This window comes from Eriocheir sinensis, chromosome 32, assembly GCF_024679095.1.
Source record: "Eriocheir sinensis breed Jianghai 21 chromosome 32, ASM2467909v1, whole genome shotgun sequence".
NCBI lineage: Eukaryota > Metazoa > Arthropoda > Malacostraca > Decapoda > Varunidae > Eriocheir > Eriocheir sinensis.
The window spans coordinates 5311405-5331998 of NC_066540.1; the positions used below are offsets into that span (position 1 = coordinate 5311405).

The following is a 20594-nucleotide window of genomic DNA, read 5'->3' on the forward strand; positions in this document are numbered from 1 at the left end:
CAGGCAGGGGGGGTGCATGGAGTCTCGCGGTTTGAAGCCACTAAACTGTCAGTCGGCCATATTGTTCAAGCCGGAGATTAGTGGCCAAATGGATGTACCTCCATGAGCGGCCGGCCAGACCACGCAGACTGGCAGTACATGCTTGCCGCTTACAATTTTCTAACTTGTATTTGTAAAGGAGACCGCACATCTTGGTGATGAATTGTCCTCACCGCATTTCTTGGTGATCATGAATACATTACCGCGCTTCTTGGATATCATGTACAGTACTTTCTTACCTGTTACAGTATATTTACAGTAATAAATTACGAAATTATTTTAATTTCATCCGCCTGCATGTTAAAGTGCTGGAAAACAGTAAGAAGAGAAAATAAAAACATTACGGTACTCCATGGATGCGGTACTCTAACTCTAAGGGCAAGCGCCAGGGGGGGGAGGGGGGGGCATGCAGTCTTGCGGTTTGAAGCCACTAAACTCTCAGTCGGCCATATTGTTCAAGCCGGGGAGGAGTGGCCAAATGGATGTACATCCATGAGCGGCCGGCCAGAACACATGTCCGCGTGTGACATTTCTAACTTGTATTTGTAAAGGAAACCGCACATCTTGGTGATGAATTGTCCTCACCGCATTTCTTGGTGATCATGAATACATTACCGCGCTTCTTGGATATCATGTACAGTATTTTCTTAATTGTTACAGTATATTTATAGTAATAAATTACGAAGCTGATTTACAGACAGGTGTACGAAGAGATAATGAAACTACTGTTCATGTCTCCTACTGAGGTTAAGATCTATTTTACAGCAGTCATTACCATCACCTTGCCTGACCTTACGTCACCAGTAATCTGACCAAACACTTGAAAGTAATGTATTCATGCATAATGTGCATAAGGGTGGAGGCTCATTCCTCCAACCTTTTCACAAATCAGACACTAACCAGTAATGGCATGGGCTTGGTGGCAGGGTGTGTAAGACGAGGTCAGGTCAGGTGAGATCACTAATCCCTTAATGTGGAATATTTCATCAGGGTGTGTCAGGTGTAAGAACGGGAGTTGGTTTCCTTATTTGTTGTAAGAGCCTCGAAGTACTAAATGAAATGTTAATTGTTCATTCGGAGCCACTGCTGAAGTATCTACTGACATATAAGATGAGCCAAGATCACGTTGAGTTATTTTTTGGCAAAATCAGAAGTATGGGAGGATGCAATACCAAACCCTCAGCTCGCCAGTTTTCGTCTGCGTACAAGAAAATTTTGACAAGTAACGAAATTGAAGAAGTAGCTCGTGGTAACTGCATACCCTTAGACTGTCCCCATACTTACTGCTTCTGGTCATGTACCATCGAGTTCTGTTATCAACAGCTCTTATGCTAAAAGCAGAGTCGCAAAGCAGGATTTAACTTCCAAAACCGAGGAATATGATGTCTTTCATGTGGCAAGTAAAGAACCTATTTCTGGTACGCTATTTTCCCCTGTTTGTGAAAGCATTGTAAGTTATATTGCTGGCTTTGTTTGTGTCAAACTGAAAAAAACATTGATCTGTGAAACTTGCTGTAATGCCCTAGTAACACGTGATGTTTACAAATCTCATGGGCTGATAAGTGTAGAAAACAAGGGCAACCTGTGTTTTCCATCAAAAGATGTGATAAGCATAGGTATAGAATGCGAAAAAAAATTCAAAGAAAAAGTACTGATAGGCAGCAACAAGCATATACCTACGCAAGCCTTTCAACGTATGCTTGCCATGAAATTATTATTGAAGTGCTGTCAGCTTTTGAAAACAAGAAAGTATTTTCAGATCTGTCCAGTCATATGATGGAAAGTGAGCCTCTAAATAATCATCTGGTTTTACTTATCAAGGCAGTTACTGAAAATTATCTGCAGGTCAGATACAAATATTCATGCAAACAGTTTACATTCAGAAAAACTTCATTAAAAAATGTAAAAAGCAGAGCAACGCTCAATAAACTAATACTGTTTAATGGATTGTAGTATGATTGGTAAGGGTAGCTTAAGTATTTGTTAAGATGCAATAAAGGTTAAGAATGAAAAATTATTTTTATTTCATACGTCTGCATGTTCAAGTGCTGGAAAACAGTAAGAAGAGAAAATAAAAACATTACGGTCTCCATGGATGCGGTACTCTAAGGGCAAGCGCCCTCCATGTTAGGCGCGCTACATGCTCGTATTCGTACCTCACGGCTTGAACAATATGGCGGCCGATTTGACAGCTGAGACTACGAAAACTGGCTTCAATCACCAGTCCAGCGCGCTCGGGGCTGAGGGCCCCTCCACCCTTAATACCTCCATGGCCCCAGGAGTGTTTTTAGGGGGGGGCACTAATTTTATATGGATTTTCGAATAGTACATATATATATATATATATATATATATATATATATATATATATATATATATATATATATATATATATATATATATATATATATATATATATATATATATATCCCTCGTCTATCGCGGGGGTTAGGTTCCAGAACCCCCCGCGATAGGCGAAAATCCGCGATGTAGCGACCTTATATTTATTTTTATTATTTATATATATTTTAAGGCTTTATAAACCCTCCCCACACTCTGACAAATCTTTCCCACACTCCTACTGACCTTTCCCACACTCTTATGAACACTTCCTATGATGTTTCGTTGTTACGACGCGGTCCCAATAAATAATACAATAATTCTTATTTCGACTTTCGACATTTGCTTCGTAAATACGAACTTCGCGCAGGAATTAGTTCTTTTATATCACAACTAGGTAAATACGGAAGGGGAAAGGGAGGAGAGGGACAGAGTGAGTCATTAAAAAAATACCGATAGAGGATGTAAGAAGGGAGAACAAGGGAAAGGAGTGGAGGTATGAAAACAAGGAGAAGAGTGTGGGGAGGGAGGGACAGTGGGGAGAGTCAGGTCAGGGCTTCAGTCAGGACATGACCTGACTCTCACTTCCGCCCCTCCCTCCCCACACCCTTCCCATTTCACCTTCTGTGTGTGTGTGTGTGTGTTTATATAATCTAATGGAGAAGGAGAAAGGGAGGAAGAGTGAGAGATAAGACTAAAGATAAGAGGGTGTGAGAAAAGAGGAAACAAGGGAAATGAGTGGAGGAAATAGGACGGGAAAAGAAGAGTAGGGAGGGTTAGGTAAAGGTGAGGAAAGTGGGGGAGAGAAAGAGTGTGAGTGGGAGGTAAAGAGTTAAGAGAGAGAGGTAGGGAGGGTCAGGTAGAGGGGAGGAAAGAGGGGGAGAGAAAGGGTGTGAGTGGGAGGGAAAGAGATTAAAAGAGAGAGGTAGGGTGGGTCAGGTAAAGGTGAGGAAAGAGGGGGAGAGAAAAGGTGTGAGTGGGAGGGAAAGAGATTAAAAGAGAGGTAGGGATGGTCAGGTAAAGGTGAGGAAAGAGGGGGAGAGAAAAGGTGTGAGTGGGAGGGAAAGAGATTAAAAGAGAGAGGTAGGGAGGGTCAGGTAAAGGTGAGGAAAGAGGGGGAGAGAAAGGGTGTGAGTGGGAGGGAAAGAGATTAAAAGAGGGGTAGGGAGGGTCAGGTAAAGGTGAGAAAAGAGGGGGAGAGAAAGGGTGTGAGTGGGAGGGAAAGAGATTAAAAGAGAGGGAGGGAGGGTCAGGTAAAGGTGAGGAAAGAGGGGGAGAGAAAGGGTGTGAGTGGGAGGGAAAGAGATTAAGAGAGGTAGGGAGGGTCAGGTAAAGGTGAGGAAAGAGGGGGAGAGAAAAGGTGTGAGTGGGAGGGAAAGATTTTAAAAGAGAAAAACTGGGAGGGAGGTGAAAGGAAAAGAAGAAAAAAATGAGAAGGAAGGAAAAAAATATGGGGACAGAGAGGGCGAAGAAAGAGAGGAAGTGGGGGAGGAGTGAACCAGGGAAAAGACTAACGGCGGAATAGGCTGCAGCGGAAAAATAAAAAAAAAATAGGTGGGTGATGTATGTGCTTGTTTAGGTGTGTTCCTACTTATGTTGATTTATATCATTTTCATTTTTTAGGCTAGAAAAAGCTTATTTTACTGATACGATACGATACAATTTAAAAATCCGCGATACAGCGAGACTGCGATAAGTGAACCGCGATATGGCGAGGGATTAATGTATATATATATATATATATATATATATATATATATATATATATATATATATATATATATATATATATATATATATATAGTATTCTCCTGAGTTTCGCGCTTGCTTCGTTGCGAAGCTATAGCGCTAAACTCGAGGATCGCGATACTCGGGGTATTGAAAACAATGAAAAAGCACTTTTTGGTAATGGCAGCACAAGCCGCGACAGCCCTTACTTTAGCAGACGATGCCATGTTGATACAGGGCAAGTGCTTTGTTTACATTGTGGATGTGGATATGGGCAACCGACCTTGGCCGTGTGCGACGCACACCAGGAAAATTTTAAGTTGCTGGTTGCCCTAGGTGGCGCCAACGCGGTGTGAAGAAAAAAGCCCTGTGTGACACCAGCTTACGGATAACCGTGAACTCGCTCCTGGTTGGGTGTACGGGCGTTGCCCGTAACCCCAACGGTTGCACGAAAACGGCCATTGTGACACCGCCTTAAGGCAGTGAAGCCGCTGATAGGATGCGCGTCGGCGATGACGTCATCGGACTCCCAGCAAATCACAAGTGTGTTTTCAGGATTGTCAGCCAATCGTAAGGCAACCGCCTTCAACTGCGGCTTCAAAACGACCCGTTCTCTCTCTCTCTCTCTCTCTCTCTCTCTCTCTCTCTTGACATAGCCACAATGTTTGGAGGATTTTAAGTAGACGTGACCCGTACGTGTCAAAGCAGCGCGAAACTCGGGGTGATAATGAGCGAAAGTCGGGATGGTAAGAATTCAGGACTAACCGCGAAACTCGTGGATCGTGAAACTCGGATAGCGCGAAACTCGAGAGGGTACTGTAGGCAAACACACACACACACACACACACACACACACACACACAGGAGGTGGTGGAGGCAAGCAGTGTCCAACAAATGAAGGAAAGACTGGATGAATGTAAATATGGAGACGGGACTATTAGAGCTTAACTCGGGCCCAGTAGACTACAAATAGGTAAATACAAATACGTAGGTAAACACACACACACACACACACACACACACACACACACACACACACACGGCCCAGTAGCTCAGTGGATAGAGCGTCCGCCTCGCAACCAAGAGGACCGGGGTTCGATTCCCCGGCCGGGTGAAGATAAGTTGGGTTTATCTTCTTTCACGTGTAGCCCCTGTTCACCCAGCAGTGAGTAGGTATGCGACATAAGGCAAGGAGTTGTGACCTCGTTGTCGCAGTGTGTTGTGTGTGAGTGGTCTCAGTCCTACCCAAAGATCAGTACTATGGGCTCTGTGCTCTTCTGTAGGGGAACGCCTGGCTGTCTCAAGAGACCCACAGCAGACCAAGAGGTGAATTATACACACACACACACACACATACACAAAGGATCAGCAAGTCACACTCTGCAATGTTAACATGACCATGCATAAACTGGCTCAATCATTAATCCCATGAATTACCTCTCTCTCTCTCTCTCTCTTTCTCTCTCTGACTAATCCCTTATAATATGTTATCTTTTCCTCCACTCAGGCCCATGATCCCTTCAAGAAGAGGAATGTCACACTTCTGAGGAAAGGGAACGAATCATCCTATCTCATTAGGACATGTTTGCCAATTTGTAGAAACCATTCCATGTTTAATATTAGCGAAATAGAAGTTCAATAATCCAACTTTATTTTGACAGCACAGTCAGCCTTTCACCAATGTGATTTTTACTCCTGTGGTTTCACCACTTTAGCTCTGAAAAATATCCAAATTGAAAACTTACAAACTTGAGTCACACATTTCTTTCATTTTTTACAGGTGAACAGCTACCCCAAATTAATATGCCCAGTTGCCCCATCCCTCATCTTACATGAGACCCCTTGTGGGGTCTAGCTGCCTAGAGGGCCTCCTAGCTTTCAGTTCATCAGTCAAATGCTTTAGTAACAATCTTGAACCCTTATCAGATTGTCAGGTGAATTCCTGAGGAGGGAATGTGAATTTATTAAACTTGGTAGCTGCGGGGACCATGTTTCTTAAGGCTCCTCTAAGCGAATTAATGAGAAAAATCATCACTCACATATATATATATATATATATATATATATATATATATATATATATATATATATATATATATATATATATATATATATATATATATATATATATATATATATATATATATATAACAGATATCAACGCATTTGTAATCAGTTGGTTCATCCTCTATTTTGGGGGGTTTATGTCAAGCCAAAAATTTTGGCCTGTTACTGGAATGCGGTAAAACCACAAATTTGGCATGTCACTGCTACCTGGTTAAATAAAACAGGGACCTCATGGCCTGCAGGGCAGTTCTGATGGCAAGTTGGCAGGAGGCCACATTCCTGAAGGGAAACCTTTATTATCATTATCCTTTTTAATTTGTATTAATAATTTTAATAATAATAATAATAATAATAATAATAATAATAATAATAATAATAATAATAATAATAATAATAATAACAATGATAACAGTATATATTTATCCACACCATCAATATCTCCAACACCCTGTTCCCTTTAGGTGTGTGTGTGTGTGTGTGTGTGTGTGTGTGTGTGTGTGTGTGCCTGTGTGTGTGTGTGTGTGTGTGTGTGTGTGTGTGTGTGTAATTCACCTCGTGGTCTGTTGCGGGTCTCTCTCGAGACAGCCAGCTGTTCCCCTACGGAAGGAGCTCAGATTTTAGTGACCAAACTTTGGGTAGGGCTGAGACACCCAACACACAACACACTGCGATAAGGTCACAACTCCTCGCCTTATGTCGCGTACCTACTCACTGCTAGGTGAACAGGGGCTACACGTGAAAGAAGATAAACCCAACTTATTTTCACCCGGTCGGGGAATCGAACCCCAATCTTTTCTGTCCAATTTCTCCAATCCCTCTTGTATCCTGTACAATGCTATTAGGTCCCCTCTTTCTCTTCTTCTCTCCAGTGTTGTTAGTCCCAATTTCTCCAGTCTTTCTTCATAAGTACGTTCTCTCAGAGTTTCCAGTAATTTAGTCGCTGCTCTTTGTATTCTTTCCAACTTTCTAATTTCTTTCTTCAATCTAGGTGACCACACTAATGCTGCATATTCCAGTCTTGGACGTATCATCGATGTTATTAGTTTCTTCACCATTTCTTCATCTAAATATGTAAATGCTGCTTTTATGTTTCAAAGAAGATTGTATGTTTCCCCAGTTATCTGGTCTATATGTTTTCCAAAGGATAACTTGTCTGTTATGATCACTCCCAGATCTTTTTCTTCATTTTTTTCATGATTCTTTCATTACTCAGAGAGTAGTTCCCCAATATTCGTCTACTGCTCTTACCAAACTCCATCACACTACACTTCTCTGTATTGAATGTCATTTCCCATTTGCGTGTGTGTGTGTGTTCTGTTTTCTTGGTCTCAACAGCAGTGTGTGTGTGTGTGTGTGTGTGTGTGTGTGTGTGTGTTATTTTCATCAGTTAACTGCTACAATCACAGAATCTTACCTATGTAAATTAATAAAATAGTGGCAGTCAGTGACGCAGTCTATATCAGATGAGCGTTTCTTGTCAACAGCTGAGTAGCCTCGATCAGGCTGAGACTTGAGGGTGGAGACATGTATGAGTACTTCAGGAATCAGACATGTTCAGTACAGGATGTTTCATGTCTCGTTGGGTATGTTTTCTCCGACATCATCTAGTAATTTATCTGAATGATCGACATAATTATTTAATCAGGCGAAATATAAGGAAATATAACATTTTTACACAAAAAAAATCCACGTTAAATGAATACTCCCGCCATAATAACTTAACCCGTAATGCTTGCTAGAAATGTCCGCCCTCAAGAGCTCCCACAAAAGGTGATTTCTCCCAAAATTTGTGGGAATTCCCCACAAAGCAGCAAAACTAGCCTGGGCGTCGTATACACACGGCAATAACGGACTGGGGTCGCCAAAGAGGCCGCTCAAGAAAGCCTACAGGTGATATAGGCAGCACCTAAAAAAATATATATATAAAAAAAAGCTTCACAACAACATTACACGATAAATGATTACGTAAAGGAGTCGGAATCAGAGGTATTTTTGCCGACCCCGACTCTGGCTGAAAGTAGCCGACTCTACCGACTCCGACTCAGAGTCCACACCCCTGTCAAAGACACTGACCAAATTTTGTAAGTCACTTTCATTTTCTGTAATGAGCACTGTGTCATCAACAAATAAGATTGAATTCAGCACCCACTTCCTCCCCTCAGCGTACATTTTTACTCCAACTTCCCCAACATTGCCCTTTATTTCTCTCATAACACCATCCATATAAATACTGAACAACCATGGACACACCCCTGCCTCAAGCCCACTTTTATCTCAAAATGTTCACTTGTTTCTCCACTAATTTTGACACATGCGGATGCATCCTCATAGAAAGACTTTATTGCATTAAGCAGTTTTCCTCCCACATCATATATCTTTAAAATGTCCCACAATGCCAGCCAATCAACTCTGTCATAAGCTTTTTCTAGATCCATGAAGGCAGCGTATAATTTTTTCCTTTTGCTAACATTTTTTCTACTACTATCCTGAAGGAAAATACCTGATCCACACATCCCCCTCCCTTCCTGAAGCCTCCTTGTTCTTCACTGATTTTCTCTATTGTAAGTCTTTGTACACCCTCTATTATGACTTTTCCATATACCTTTCTGGGTATTCTCAGCAGACTTATACCTCTATAGCTCCCACACTCCCCTCTCCTGCCCTTCCCTTTGTAAACTGGGACAATGATGGATTTTGTCCAGTCATGCCACTTCACATATCTTGACCATCCATTTAGTAACTACATCTCCTCCATACTTCAACATTTCTGCTGTAATTCCATTGATTCCTGCAGCCTTTTCATTTTTTAATCTTTTTATTGCTTGATTTGCTTCTTCATATGTTATACTTTCTTCTTTATATACTCCTCTACCTACACTCAAAATACGGCTGTTACAACTGCTGGACCTCCATCTTCAAAATTCATTAAGTTTTTGAAATATTCTCTCCATCTCTCTTTCACAGCTTCCCCATCTTTCAGCATCTTTCTATTCTCATCAATAACTTAATTTATTTTACTTGGGGAGATATTTTCTGCATTTCTTTCGTTTTTTACTTCTTTCCAATATGATTTTCTGTTTCCTTTATATTTTTCACTTAGTCTCCTTCCAAAGTATTCATCAACTCTCTTCTTATTTTCTTTTATTGCTTATTTTAATTTCATTTTGCATTCTCTATATTTCTTTTTCCTTTCCCTTTTTACTTGCTCAGCCACATTTCTTTCTAGAATTTTCTTAAAAAGTTCCCTTTTCTCTTTTACTATCCTCCTTATCTCTTCTGTCCACCATGAATTTCCTTTTCTTTTTCCATCCCTCACCACTTTCATCCCTAACACTTTTTTTGTTGTAGTTAACATTACTTCTTTAAATGTTCCAAAAACTTTTTCAATATCTGTACTATTGTTTACACTTTCCCATTTTTCACTTAAGGCCTCTTTTTAAATATATATATATATATATATATATATATATATATATATATATATATATATATATATATATATATATATATATATATATATATAAATTTTTTTTTTTACAGCAGAGCAACTCAAGGGCAACAAAAAGATGTGAAAAAAAAGCCTGCTAACTGTTGCTCTCATATACAGTACCCTCTCGAGTTTTGCGCTTACTTCATTCCAAAGGTGTAGCGCTAAACTCGAGGATCGCAAAACTCGAGGTATTGAAATACATGAAAAAGCGCTTATTGGTTCCAGCCCGTGGAAAAAATTACTTTTTTTTTTTCGACTTGACTCCCTTGTTATCACAATTTTTTTGACTTTACTCTCTTGTTATCTCAAAATACGTACTTTGGTAATACGCAGAAAATGGAAAGTGAGAACAGGTTGTTCTGAAGCCGGAGTTGAAGGCGGCTGCCTTACAATTGGCTGGCAGTTCTGAATACACGCTTGTGATCCACGTGGTGTCATCTGCTAAAGTAAGGGTGGTTGCTCGTGGTCACCCGTGGTACAGTTGGACAAACCTATAGCTTCTGGTAGTTTTCTGTGTGTTATGGTATAATCTGCTAACTCTTTCTGTTATAAATCATTAAATCACTAACATCATGATTGACTTTTCAATGCCTATTGAACGTAAACCGCTGCCGCCGCCGCAAAATAGCTCGCAGAGAGGTTCAACTTGCTTACTGCTTCCATATTTCCCTCAGCGCTCACAAAGACCACAAGCGGACAAAAAAGAACAAATCCAGGCAAATTAACACTTTTAATGCTGTGTATTCCCACAGCGCACATGCGTGGTGGAAAGCAGAATGACTAATTTCATCATGGAGATATCTCTCGCAACACCAGCCAGTGTAGTGGACCTTTTCCTTCTTTTGACCTGTAACGCTTTGTATCACTTCTTAGGTCCTTCTCCACACTTTTATACTTCACAACATGCACTTAGGGCCGCTTTCACGGTCATTTTGTTTGTATTGATCGTTACCAAGGGCGGCGATCGCCGCTCTAATATTTCCACGTGAAACTGGCCGATGGGTAGTGATGTGATGTGATGGTGTCAGAGGTATTGCCTTTACAACGGCACCTCGTGGGGGCTGCGGGGTTAACCTCACCCCACACCTCACCACACACTCTCAGCACCTGTCGCTTTCTCTGCAGCCACCACTACCCCATAGGCCAGTTTCACGTGGAAAACTATAGCGTCGATCGCCACCATTGGTAACGATCACAACAAACAGTGACTGTGAAAGCGGCCCTTATTTACTTCACAGTGCGCACTAATACACTTCACCCTGAACTTAGGTGTTTTTCTGTTCTTTTCTTTCCCTGATTTTGGTTTTCTATGCCCTTTTGCTATTTTCCACTGTTACTTTTCACCGTCGCTGCCATGCATTACAGGTCAAAAGAAGAAGAAGAGGAAAACAACACCGGAAGATCTACAATTTTCATAGACTTGAGAAAAAAAGTTTTTTGGACTGTGGTTCCCCAGCACGGGGTGTTCTCTTATCTTGTTAATCAAGTAGTAAGCAAAGCAGCTCTGCCAGTCCATTTTACGAGTCTCTTGGTGGGCCATCTTCCACTGCTCCTCACTCCTCAGCCACTGCTGTCATCTGTTTGTTTACATGCAGCCGTTCGGTACCCACGTACCCACACTTGTACTCACAACCATTTTCCATTCATACGGACAACCAACAACTTGCTCCCAGTTGGGCATACGGGCAACCGCGGTTGCCCATAGCCCCAATGGTTGGACACCGACTTTTATGGCAGCACGCATGACGCCAACGGTAGGTAGATGTGACCCGTACATGTCAAAGCACCGCAAAACTCATGGCGGTAATGCGCGAAACTCGTGATGGTAAGAATTTAGGACTAAGCGCTAAACTCGAGGATCGTGAAACTCGGATAGCGCGAAACTCGAGAGGGTACTGTAGTGGTAGGTATAAAGTGGCCAAAAAGAGAGGTTAATTTTGGATGGAGAGGTGTCTTGATACACTCTTCTTGAAAGAGGTTAAGTCATAGGCAGGAGGAAATACAGACGAAGGAAGACTGTTCCAGAGTTTACCAGTGAAGGGGATGAAAGAATGGAGATGCTGGTTAACTCTTGCATAAGGGGTTTGGACAGCATAGGGATGAGAATGAGTAGAAAGTCGTGTGTAGCGGGGCCGTGGGAGGGGGGGAGGCATGCAGTTAGCAAGTTCAGAAGAGCAGTCAGCATGAAAATATCGATAGAAGATAGAAAGAGATGCAACATGGCGGCAGAATTTAAGAAGTAGAAGGCTGTCAGTAAGAGGAGGAGAGCTGATGAGACGAAAAGCCTAAGACTCCATTTTGTCCAGAAGAGCTGTGTGAGTGGAGCACCCCCAAACGTGAGATGCATACTCCATACGAGGGCGGACAAGGCCCCTATATGTGGTAAGCATCTGTGCGGGGGAGAAGAACTGGCGGAGACGATACAGAACGCCCAACCTCAAGCAACCTGATTTAGTGAGAGAGGAGATGTGAAGTTTCCAGTTGAGATTTTGAGCTAAGGATAGATCGAGGATATTTAGTGTTGAAGAAAGTGACAGCTGAGTGTTGTCGAAGAATAGGGGATAGGTGTTTGGAAGATTGTGTCGAGTTGATAGGTGGAGAAACCGGGTTTTTTGAGGCATTGAAGGACACAAGGTTCCTTTTACCCCAATTAGAAATGATAGGAAGGCCTGCGGTTAAGCGTTCTGCAGCCTCTAGTCTGGAGTCTTGTAATTCCTGTTGCGATGGCCTTCTTTTGAAAAAAGTTGAATAATGCAGAGTGGAGTCGTCAGCGTATGAGTGGACAGGACAGTTTGTTATGGAAAGAATATCATTGATGAATAACAGGAAGAGAGTGGGTGATAGGACAGAGCCCTGTGGAACACCACTGTTGATAGGTTTAGGGAAAGAACAGTGACTGTCTACCACCGCAGAGATAGAATGGCTGGAAAGGAAACTGGAGATAAAGGAACAGAGAGAAGGATAGAATCCGAAAGAGGGGAGTTTAGAAAGCAAAGACTTGTGCCAGACTCTATCTCTATGCCATTTCATGGTTATACTCATCTTTTTTTTTTTCCTGTAACTTTTCTATCTTCAATATTTCCCTTTTTACTTCACCTTTCTTTTCAAACACCCACTTTTACTTCAGCCTTAATTTTGCCAGCACTGCAAGATGGTCAGTCATCAAACATTCCTCTTACTAGCTTTGCATCACAGATATCCTTGCTAAGTCTTCCATCTACTGCCACATAATCAATCAATCCTTTCTGCTCATAATCTTCCCCCCTCCTCCATGTGTATCGGTGGATATTCTTGTGCTGAAAGAAAGTGTTTGCTAGGAACATTCCCCTCTCAGCACAGACATCCACCAGGCACTCTCCATTTTCATTCTTCCCAGGTATCCCCCATTTTCCCATCACATCCATCACACATTCATCATCCACTTTAGCATTCATATCTCCCATCATAAGTTTTCTTTCTTTCTCAAAACTCTTCCAACATGTATTCACTTCCTCCCTAAAAGCTTCCCTTTCCCTCAGTTCTTTTTTACTTTTTACATTTACTGGTGCATAAATACACACCCATGCATACTTTACTAAACCTACTTTTCCTGTCACCCACACAATTCTTGATCCCTTCCACACATAGTCAGTCACACCTTTCCACACTCTTTCAGACATTACATTAGCACATCCTTCCTTACTCCTGCCTCTATACTTTTCATCCATCCCCGTCCATACAACCCCCCCAGGCACACCCTCCCACATACCCTCTCTACCATCACTCACACCAGTTTCTCTAATATGCGTTTCAATCACTCCCAACACATCCACTCTACCATTCACAAAATTTTCAATCATCACTCTCCTCTTTTCCTCATCACCTAATCCATTCACATTAATAGACATCAGTCTCATGCACTCATGCACTCCCTTCTCTTCTGCCACACTTTTTGGCCATGGCTCCTGCCTTCAAAACTTTTGATAAAAGTATTAGAGGCCACCAATGAGTGGCCAGTCCGATGTGGTATCATGGAGACTTGCTCCTCATCAGGGCTAAAAGGTTCAACCCCGCAGGGTATACTAATGGTGTGCACCACGTGAAGGTGAGGATGAGGTAGGCTACCCTCCCAGTCAGAAGGTAGCTGTGTTGCTCTCTTTCCAATACCCAAAAACAAGGGGGCTCTACACATAGGCAAAAATTCACCTCGGATAAACCTCATTGGTTACGACATTTGTGTCGTAATTACGAACTTCACGTGTAAACTGCTATGGGATTCAGAGCAACTGTTCACTGTTTTTTGGCATTAACTTTTTACCAGTGTCGGATAAAGACGATAGTTTGTCAAAATATGTTTTACACCCCAACTTAATTTTTGACAGTATGCTTTAGTACCTATGTTTGATGATTAAGGTACTTATTGGAGTAAAATAAGCATGCGGAAGCCAGAGCTGTCTCAATTTACAGTTAAGAGTTCAGTCATTCCATGACGTAAAACACGTCATGAGGCTCCGCCCACCAAGATGTGTTTTTAGAGGCTACAACGTGAACTTGGTGACTTGGTATTCGTATCATACCCGAGGGTTCACTGTTGTCAAGACTGACAAGCATGTTCTGCAGTTTTTGTGCGACTGATTTTGTGCTTCAGCTTGTCACTCTGTTTATAAGTGAAAAGACCCATGGCAGGACTTGTAAAGCTTAAATAGGTAGCCAGATCATAGAGCCTATTGTGGGTGAGGATTACGCCATAACATCCATCTCCACAACCTCCCCTACCAGTTTTTTCTCTCATATTTTGATGAATGATAATTTAAGGGACTTTATCAACGCGTTCCTAGTTAACCTCTTCTCTACCACCGGTCCGAAATGTGTACCCCGGCCACATAAAAAAAGTTTCTCCTATGCACCGCTGCAGGCAATATGTACCAGTGGCAACATCATTTAATATGGGTTTTATGGAGGAAACAAAGGTTTCTAATACGAAGGTTTGGGTGTTTCATGGTGCAGGTAACTCTTGATTTACGCGAGTATTGTGTCCTTGAAGAGGTCGCATAAATCAAAAACAATGTAAATCAAACAAGAGGTAGGTTTGTACCTTTATTGCCTATTGTATCACTCTGACTCCTCTCCCTCTCGTGGTTCCTCCTCTGGCTGCCCTTCCCCTCATGGTAGCACAGCAGCGAGGGTGTTGTTGTTGTTGAGTTGCGTGGCAGGGTGGGTACTGTATTGTTGTTCAAGTGGCGCGTGGGAAGAACTGAGCTCAGCTGTGTGGCCGCAGCGCCGTGTGAGTCCAGTTACATGAGACATCTGGTGGCCACTCCATAAAATATCGCGTATAAGTGAAAAAAAACGTGTAAATTAAAAATTTATTTGGATTTTGGACCCCGCGTTATTTAAAAAACACGTAAACCAAACTCACGTAAATCGAGAGTTAGCTGTATAAGAGTTGGCACCTACACCCAGCCTAAATCTAACAACTCATGCCTAGTGAAAAAAACTGTATAATGTCAATTAAATTGTGTCAATTGTGATAAAAATTACAGCAAATAATGCTAACAATGATGTCATTGTTGGCAGAGGTAGAGTCTGGTTATGAATAGCCAATCATCTGTCACGGTGGGCGGAGTCTCATGACGTTAGAGTCCGCGTCACGTATTCCACCACTGAACTCATCACGGTGAGTGTAGCGGCTGTGGAATCGCCTGCTTATTTTCCACCTATGATTGCCTGAATGATCGACATTTGGTACTAAAGCATATTGGCGATAATTAGATAGGTGCGTAAAACATACCCTGGCAAAATGTCATCTTCATCCGACGCCTTGTTAAAAAGTTGTTAACAAAAAACAGTGTAACATTGGGTCTGAATTTCATAGTAGTTTGCAGCCGTGGCAGAAGAATACATCATCACACGGCACTTGACCGAGGAAGGAGGCAAGCTCATTTCACACTTTACACCATTTTGGTTTGGTTTGTTCTTTTTTCATTGATTTTGGCCTTCATTATGTCTCCCAAATGTAAGGCAGACTCTTTGAGAAAGCGCTTCGAGGAAAAGGAAAGCCATCACAATGGAAGTGACAGTTCCTTCTAACAAAAGGTGTGTTTCAGCTTACATACAAAATCATGATATGACATGTCATAGGAATGGAACTTCACCGTAAGTCGAGGACCACGTGTCATTAATATTGCAGGCCTGGCCATAAGTGCGAGTGGGCAGAAGTAACATATGATGCAACTCAAGAACTACCTGTACTTTAATATATCATTGATATTTTAATTGGCAACAAAGAGTCTTCAATAGTTTCTAGCACATCTATGCTCTAGCCAAGTATCACCAGATAAACTTGAGTCTCCAGTGGCAAAGATAATCCAGAAAATACAGGTACGTAGTCCTCTTATGACGAGGTTCAGTTCTGACAGGCAGGTCATAAGTCGAATTGGTTGTAAGTTGAAATTTATATTAAAAATAAAATAAAATATCATTCAAATGTCCTGCCAAGGATAGAGTGGCACGACTCGCCCACTACCCTTCCCCGTTAGCCTGCCTGCCCTCATGCACTTGTCTCACCCTAGTCCTGCGGTTAGTTCACCCTTTAGCCATGAAACATTGTGCAATGTTACAAAATTGAGCTGTCAAGTTTTGCTAAGATGGCAGAATTAGCCAAACACTCCACCAAGCTGAAACTTGTAAACGGTGGAAATAAAAAGGTAGACTTACCCCACCCTTGATTGGCTCATACCTAGCCGACTGGCATCTGCTAGATCCAGGGGTAAGCTTGTACAGCAGACTGTAGACCTAAAAATTGGTAGAGTAGTGCCTAGCAACTACAGTGTGAGTAGTGTACTTACACCTGGAGTCACAAAGGCAGTTGAGGGAGAAGCTTGGGTGGACTGGGCCAGTCCACCCACCCTTCCCCCCTCCTGCCTTACCTCACCCTGACTGGGGTGGAGCCAGTGTGTGAGGACAGCAGCAGGGTGTGGGTGTGGGTGGGGGAGGAATGGGGGCACTGTGTCAACAGAATGCAGTTCTACCCATGGCAAGATATTTTAAGTGTCAACTCATTACTTAACCAAGTATTGCTAATATTATTGGCCTGGTTGTAAGTGTGAGTGCTCATAAGTTGCATGTTGTAACTCAAGGACTACCTGTTTTGCCAAGTATTATACATCCTTGAGTTAGATGTTTTCCTTGCTTTTATGGACCTTAATATAACAAATTATGGCTTCAACAAACTTTTTTGCCTTTCCAGTATGTGCGGGGATTTACCAAACAAGTTTGGCAATTGCAGGATTATAGTCGGTGGTGGGCTGGCCAAGAAAGTACATGCACATCAGTCAGCGTAACATAGTGCCAAATGTGTAATCATTGTTTTAATTTCCCCGTATGGGTGTGGAACTTTGATGACTGCATGTACGTAACTATACAAAATGAACTGTGCAGTAAAGCTGTGGGAAAGATGGTAACATGGAGGGATAGAAGCAAGCAATTCAAGAGTTTAAAAGAGCAATTAACATGAATATATGAATATAAAAATAAAAGATAGCAAGGGTAACAACAATGCAACAAATTTTCAAAGGCTCAAGGCAGTCAGGGAAGAGGAACTGATAGATCAATTGGAGGATAAGAGTTGACGTGGCACACTGGTACTGCTCCCACACACTCACACACCTGGTCTGAGAGATGCATTACCTAATTGCTTGTTGACAGGTGACTCAGGCATATCCACGTCCACTACAACGCGGTACTTTTGACCCCGCACAAGCAGGGAGCCACGAACTGGGTCTAGCACTGGGATGATGGCACTTGGGTTGCTGCACATGCCTGGTTCACTGCCGCAGGACCTGCCAGGAATTAATTTTCATGTAAGAACATAACAAGTCTGCAAGAGACCAGGCAGCTTACACGGGGCAGCTCCAGTAAACCTTACACCACCTAACCTCTCTGTGCATGAATTCATCTAACCTTTTCTTCAAGGTATCTATCATATTGGCACTCACCATTTGCCTAGCTATAAATCTGCAAATTCAGGTTTGATCCTGGACTAGGCAGTTGGCACCCAGCCCACCCAGCTATTCATCCTCTCCTTTCATGCTAGTCAATGAATGGCTCCCTTAGGAAAACTGTGGCAACCCAGATTTTACACCTGCCCTGTATCCTGGGGTACTGGGTTCTTGCCCACCACAGATTTTAAGGGCTGAGGTGTCATAGATGAGAGCCGATGCAACACACAACTATAGCATCCATTCACAACCTGTACCCACATGTGGCTGTCAAGCCTGTTCCACTCATCCATCACTATTATGACCATAAAAACATAACGTAAGGAGTCTGTAAGAGGCTGCTTGGCCTATACAAGGCACTGGGCAGTTCCTGTTAGTCTAACCCCACCTTACCTCACTATCCATGAATTTATCCAACCTCTTCTTGAATGTATCTATGGTATTGGCACTCGCAACATGACTGCCAAGCCTGTTCTACTCATCCATTTACTAAACCAATTCCTTTGTTGAATCTGAATGTATCTAACTTAAAACCATTGCTATGTGTTTTCCTGGCTCTTTTACAACCTAAAACCTATTACCATCCCCCTTATTAAAGCCCTTCATCCATTTATAAACTTTGATCAAGTTTCCTCATAACCTCTGCCTTTCTAGAGAATGCAGATTTAAATGCTTCAGTCAATCTTCATATAGCAAGTTTCTCAGCCCTTGAATCATTTTTCTCATCCTCCTCTAGACAGATTCTAACATCTTGATATCCATTCTATAGTAGGATGACCAGAACTGGACTTCACAATCAAGATGAGGCCTCATTAGTGCTGGGTACAGAGTTGTTTGATTAAAATAAAAATTTAAATCAAATGATTTAAAAAAATCATTGACTGAAATCGATATAAATTATATGATTATTTTTTTAAATGTCATTTAAAAAATTATTTAAATCTTGATATCTTTGCAAGACAACAATATAAAAGGAAAAAAATAAACACAGAAAACACTCAAACTTTGATATCAATATTTTCCCTGTCAACTTGCTAATTTTCATGATATATATATATATATATATATATATATATATATATATATATATATATATATATATACATATATATATATATATATATATATATATATATATATATATATATATATATATATATATATATATATATTATATATATATATATATATATATATATATATATATATATATATATATATATATATATATATATATATATATATATATATATATATATATATATATATATATATATATATATTTATATATATATATATATATATATATATATATATATATATATACAGATATATATATATATATATATATATATATATATATATATATATATATATATATATATATATATATATCAGAGCTGGGACTACCGATTGACATTTGGGATCGGTACTACCGGCGGTAGATTACTGCTACCGATACCGATCATTCGGTATTTTGAAGAAACTACCGAATACCGCTACCGATCGCATGATTGGCAGTCAATCGGTATCGGTAGATTGAAAAAGCGAGCGCGGGACTTTTTTGTTAAGACTTAAGAGAAGACGACCCCGGCAAAATGAAAAGAACAAGTTTCAACACGTTCGAGCGCATCTATGGGAAGCAGTTAGCAGGAAATTCCAGGTATTACTTTGACGTCATCACGCTTAGCCAATCACCGGCCGTTCTGGGCGTTCTCAGCCAATCAGAGGCAGCCACGACCTAGCAGATTCTCGCTCCCGCCAAAAGTTTTGGCGGGAGCCCCACTCTTGTTTGGCCTGCCGACGCGAGTAGCCTACACCTACGCTCTAGCTCCTACGCTCTCGACAACGTGCTCAGCCTCATCGCCTAGTGTTTTAAGTGGCAGTGTTTTTAAGTCCACCCGCCGCGGCAGCAGCACTTAATCGTTTTGTGCTTTTAACTTTTCAAGTGATTTTCCTTTTTTAAACTTTATTTTACATTAAAAAAGTTTTGATCAAGTCAGTGAACTATTTAATCATATTGTTACGAACCAGAGGTTAGGATATGCTGTGTGTTGAGTGAGTAGGAGTAGGAGTAGGAGTAGGAGGCTCAAGACTGCTTCAGTTGTAATTTTTTTTTGTGTTGGGAAGAAATTTATTTTGTGAAAGTTAATAAATAATGCTGTATTGTCTAGTTTGTTTAAATTTAACTTTTTTTCAGTTTGATGTTTATTTTTTGAGGGAGAAATTCATTTATTAAATAAGTTATGTATTTTTGAACTTAAAAAAGGTATTAAAAGACTCTAATTTACTTCTATTCTTAAGTTAACCGAAATAAGAGAGAAATAACTTAAAAAGTGTGTTATGGGCCTTTAAAAGCATTTTTTTATTATATAATTATAGAGTTTTTTAATCTACCGATACCGAATCTATACCGATCGGTAGATTTCTGAAAAATCTACCGATCTACCGATACCGATTGGACGCGGCTCGCTACCGACTACCGATACCGGTGGTAGATTTTTTCTACAGAATCCCAGCTCTGATATATATATATATATATATATATATATATATATATATATATATATATATATATATATATATATTATATATATGTATGTATGTGTATATATATATATATATATATATATATATATATATATATATATATATATATATATATATATATATATATATATATATATATATATATATATATATATATATATATATATATATATATATATATATATATATATATATATATATATATATATATATATATATATATATATATATATATATATATATATATATATATATATATATATATATATATATATATATATATATACCTTCAATCAGCTACATATGATTTGTCTACTAGTGTCCTTGGGCAGAACAAGACATTGACTGCCTTTCTGACAGTATCATACTGAGGCAGAGTGATGGTTTCAAAAGTATTTTGC

The 20594-nt window shown here is 40.5% G+C and overlaps 1 protein-coding gene across 8 annotated transcripts in view; it reads right to left on the bottom strand.

Annotated features, from left to right (window-relative positions):
* LOC127006081 (seipin-like) overlaps window positions 1-20594 on the bottom strand; it is a 165374-nt gene that overhangs the window by 57627 nt on the left and 87153 nt on the right. For 7 of the 8 annotated variants that reach the window (XM_050875582.1, XM_050875586.1, XM_050875585.1 and 4 more), the window contains one exon: window positions 17312-17484. In XM_050875582.1, the coding sequence (XP_050731539.1) occupies window positions 17312-17484 (173 nt within the window). The remainder of the gene's footprint in view (window positions 1-17311; window positions 17485-20594) is intronic. The other variant, XM_050875581.1, reaches the window with a different exon arrangement.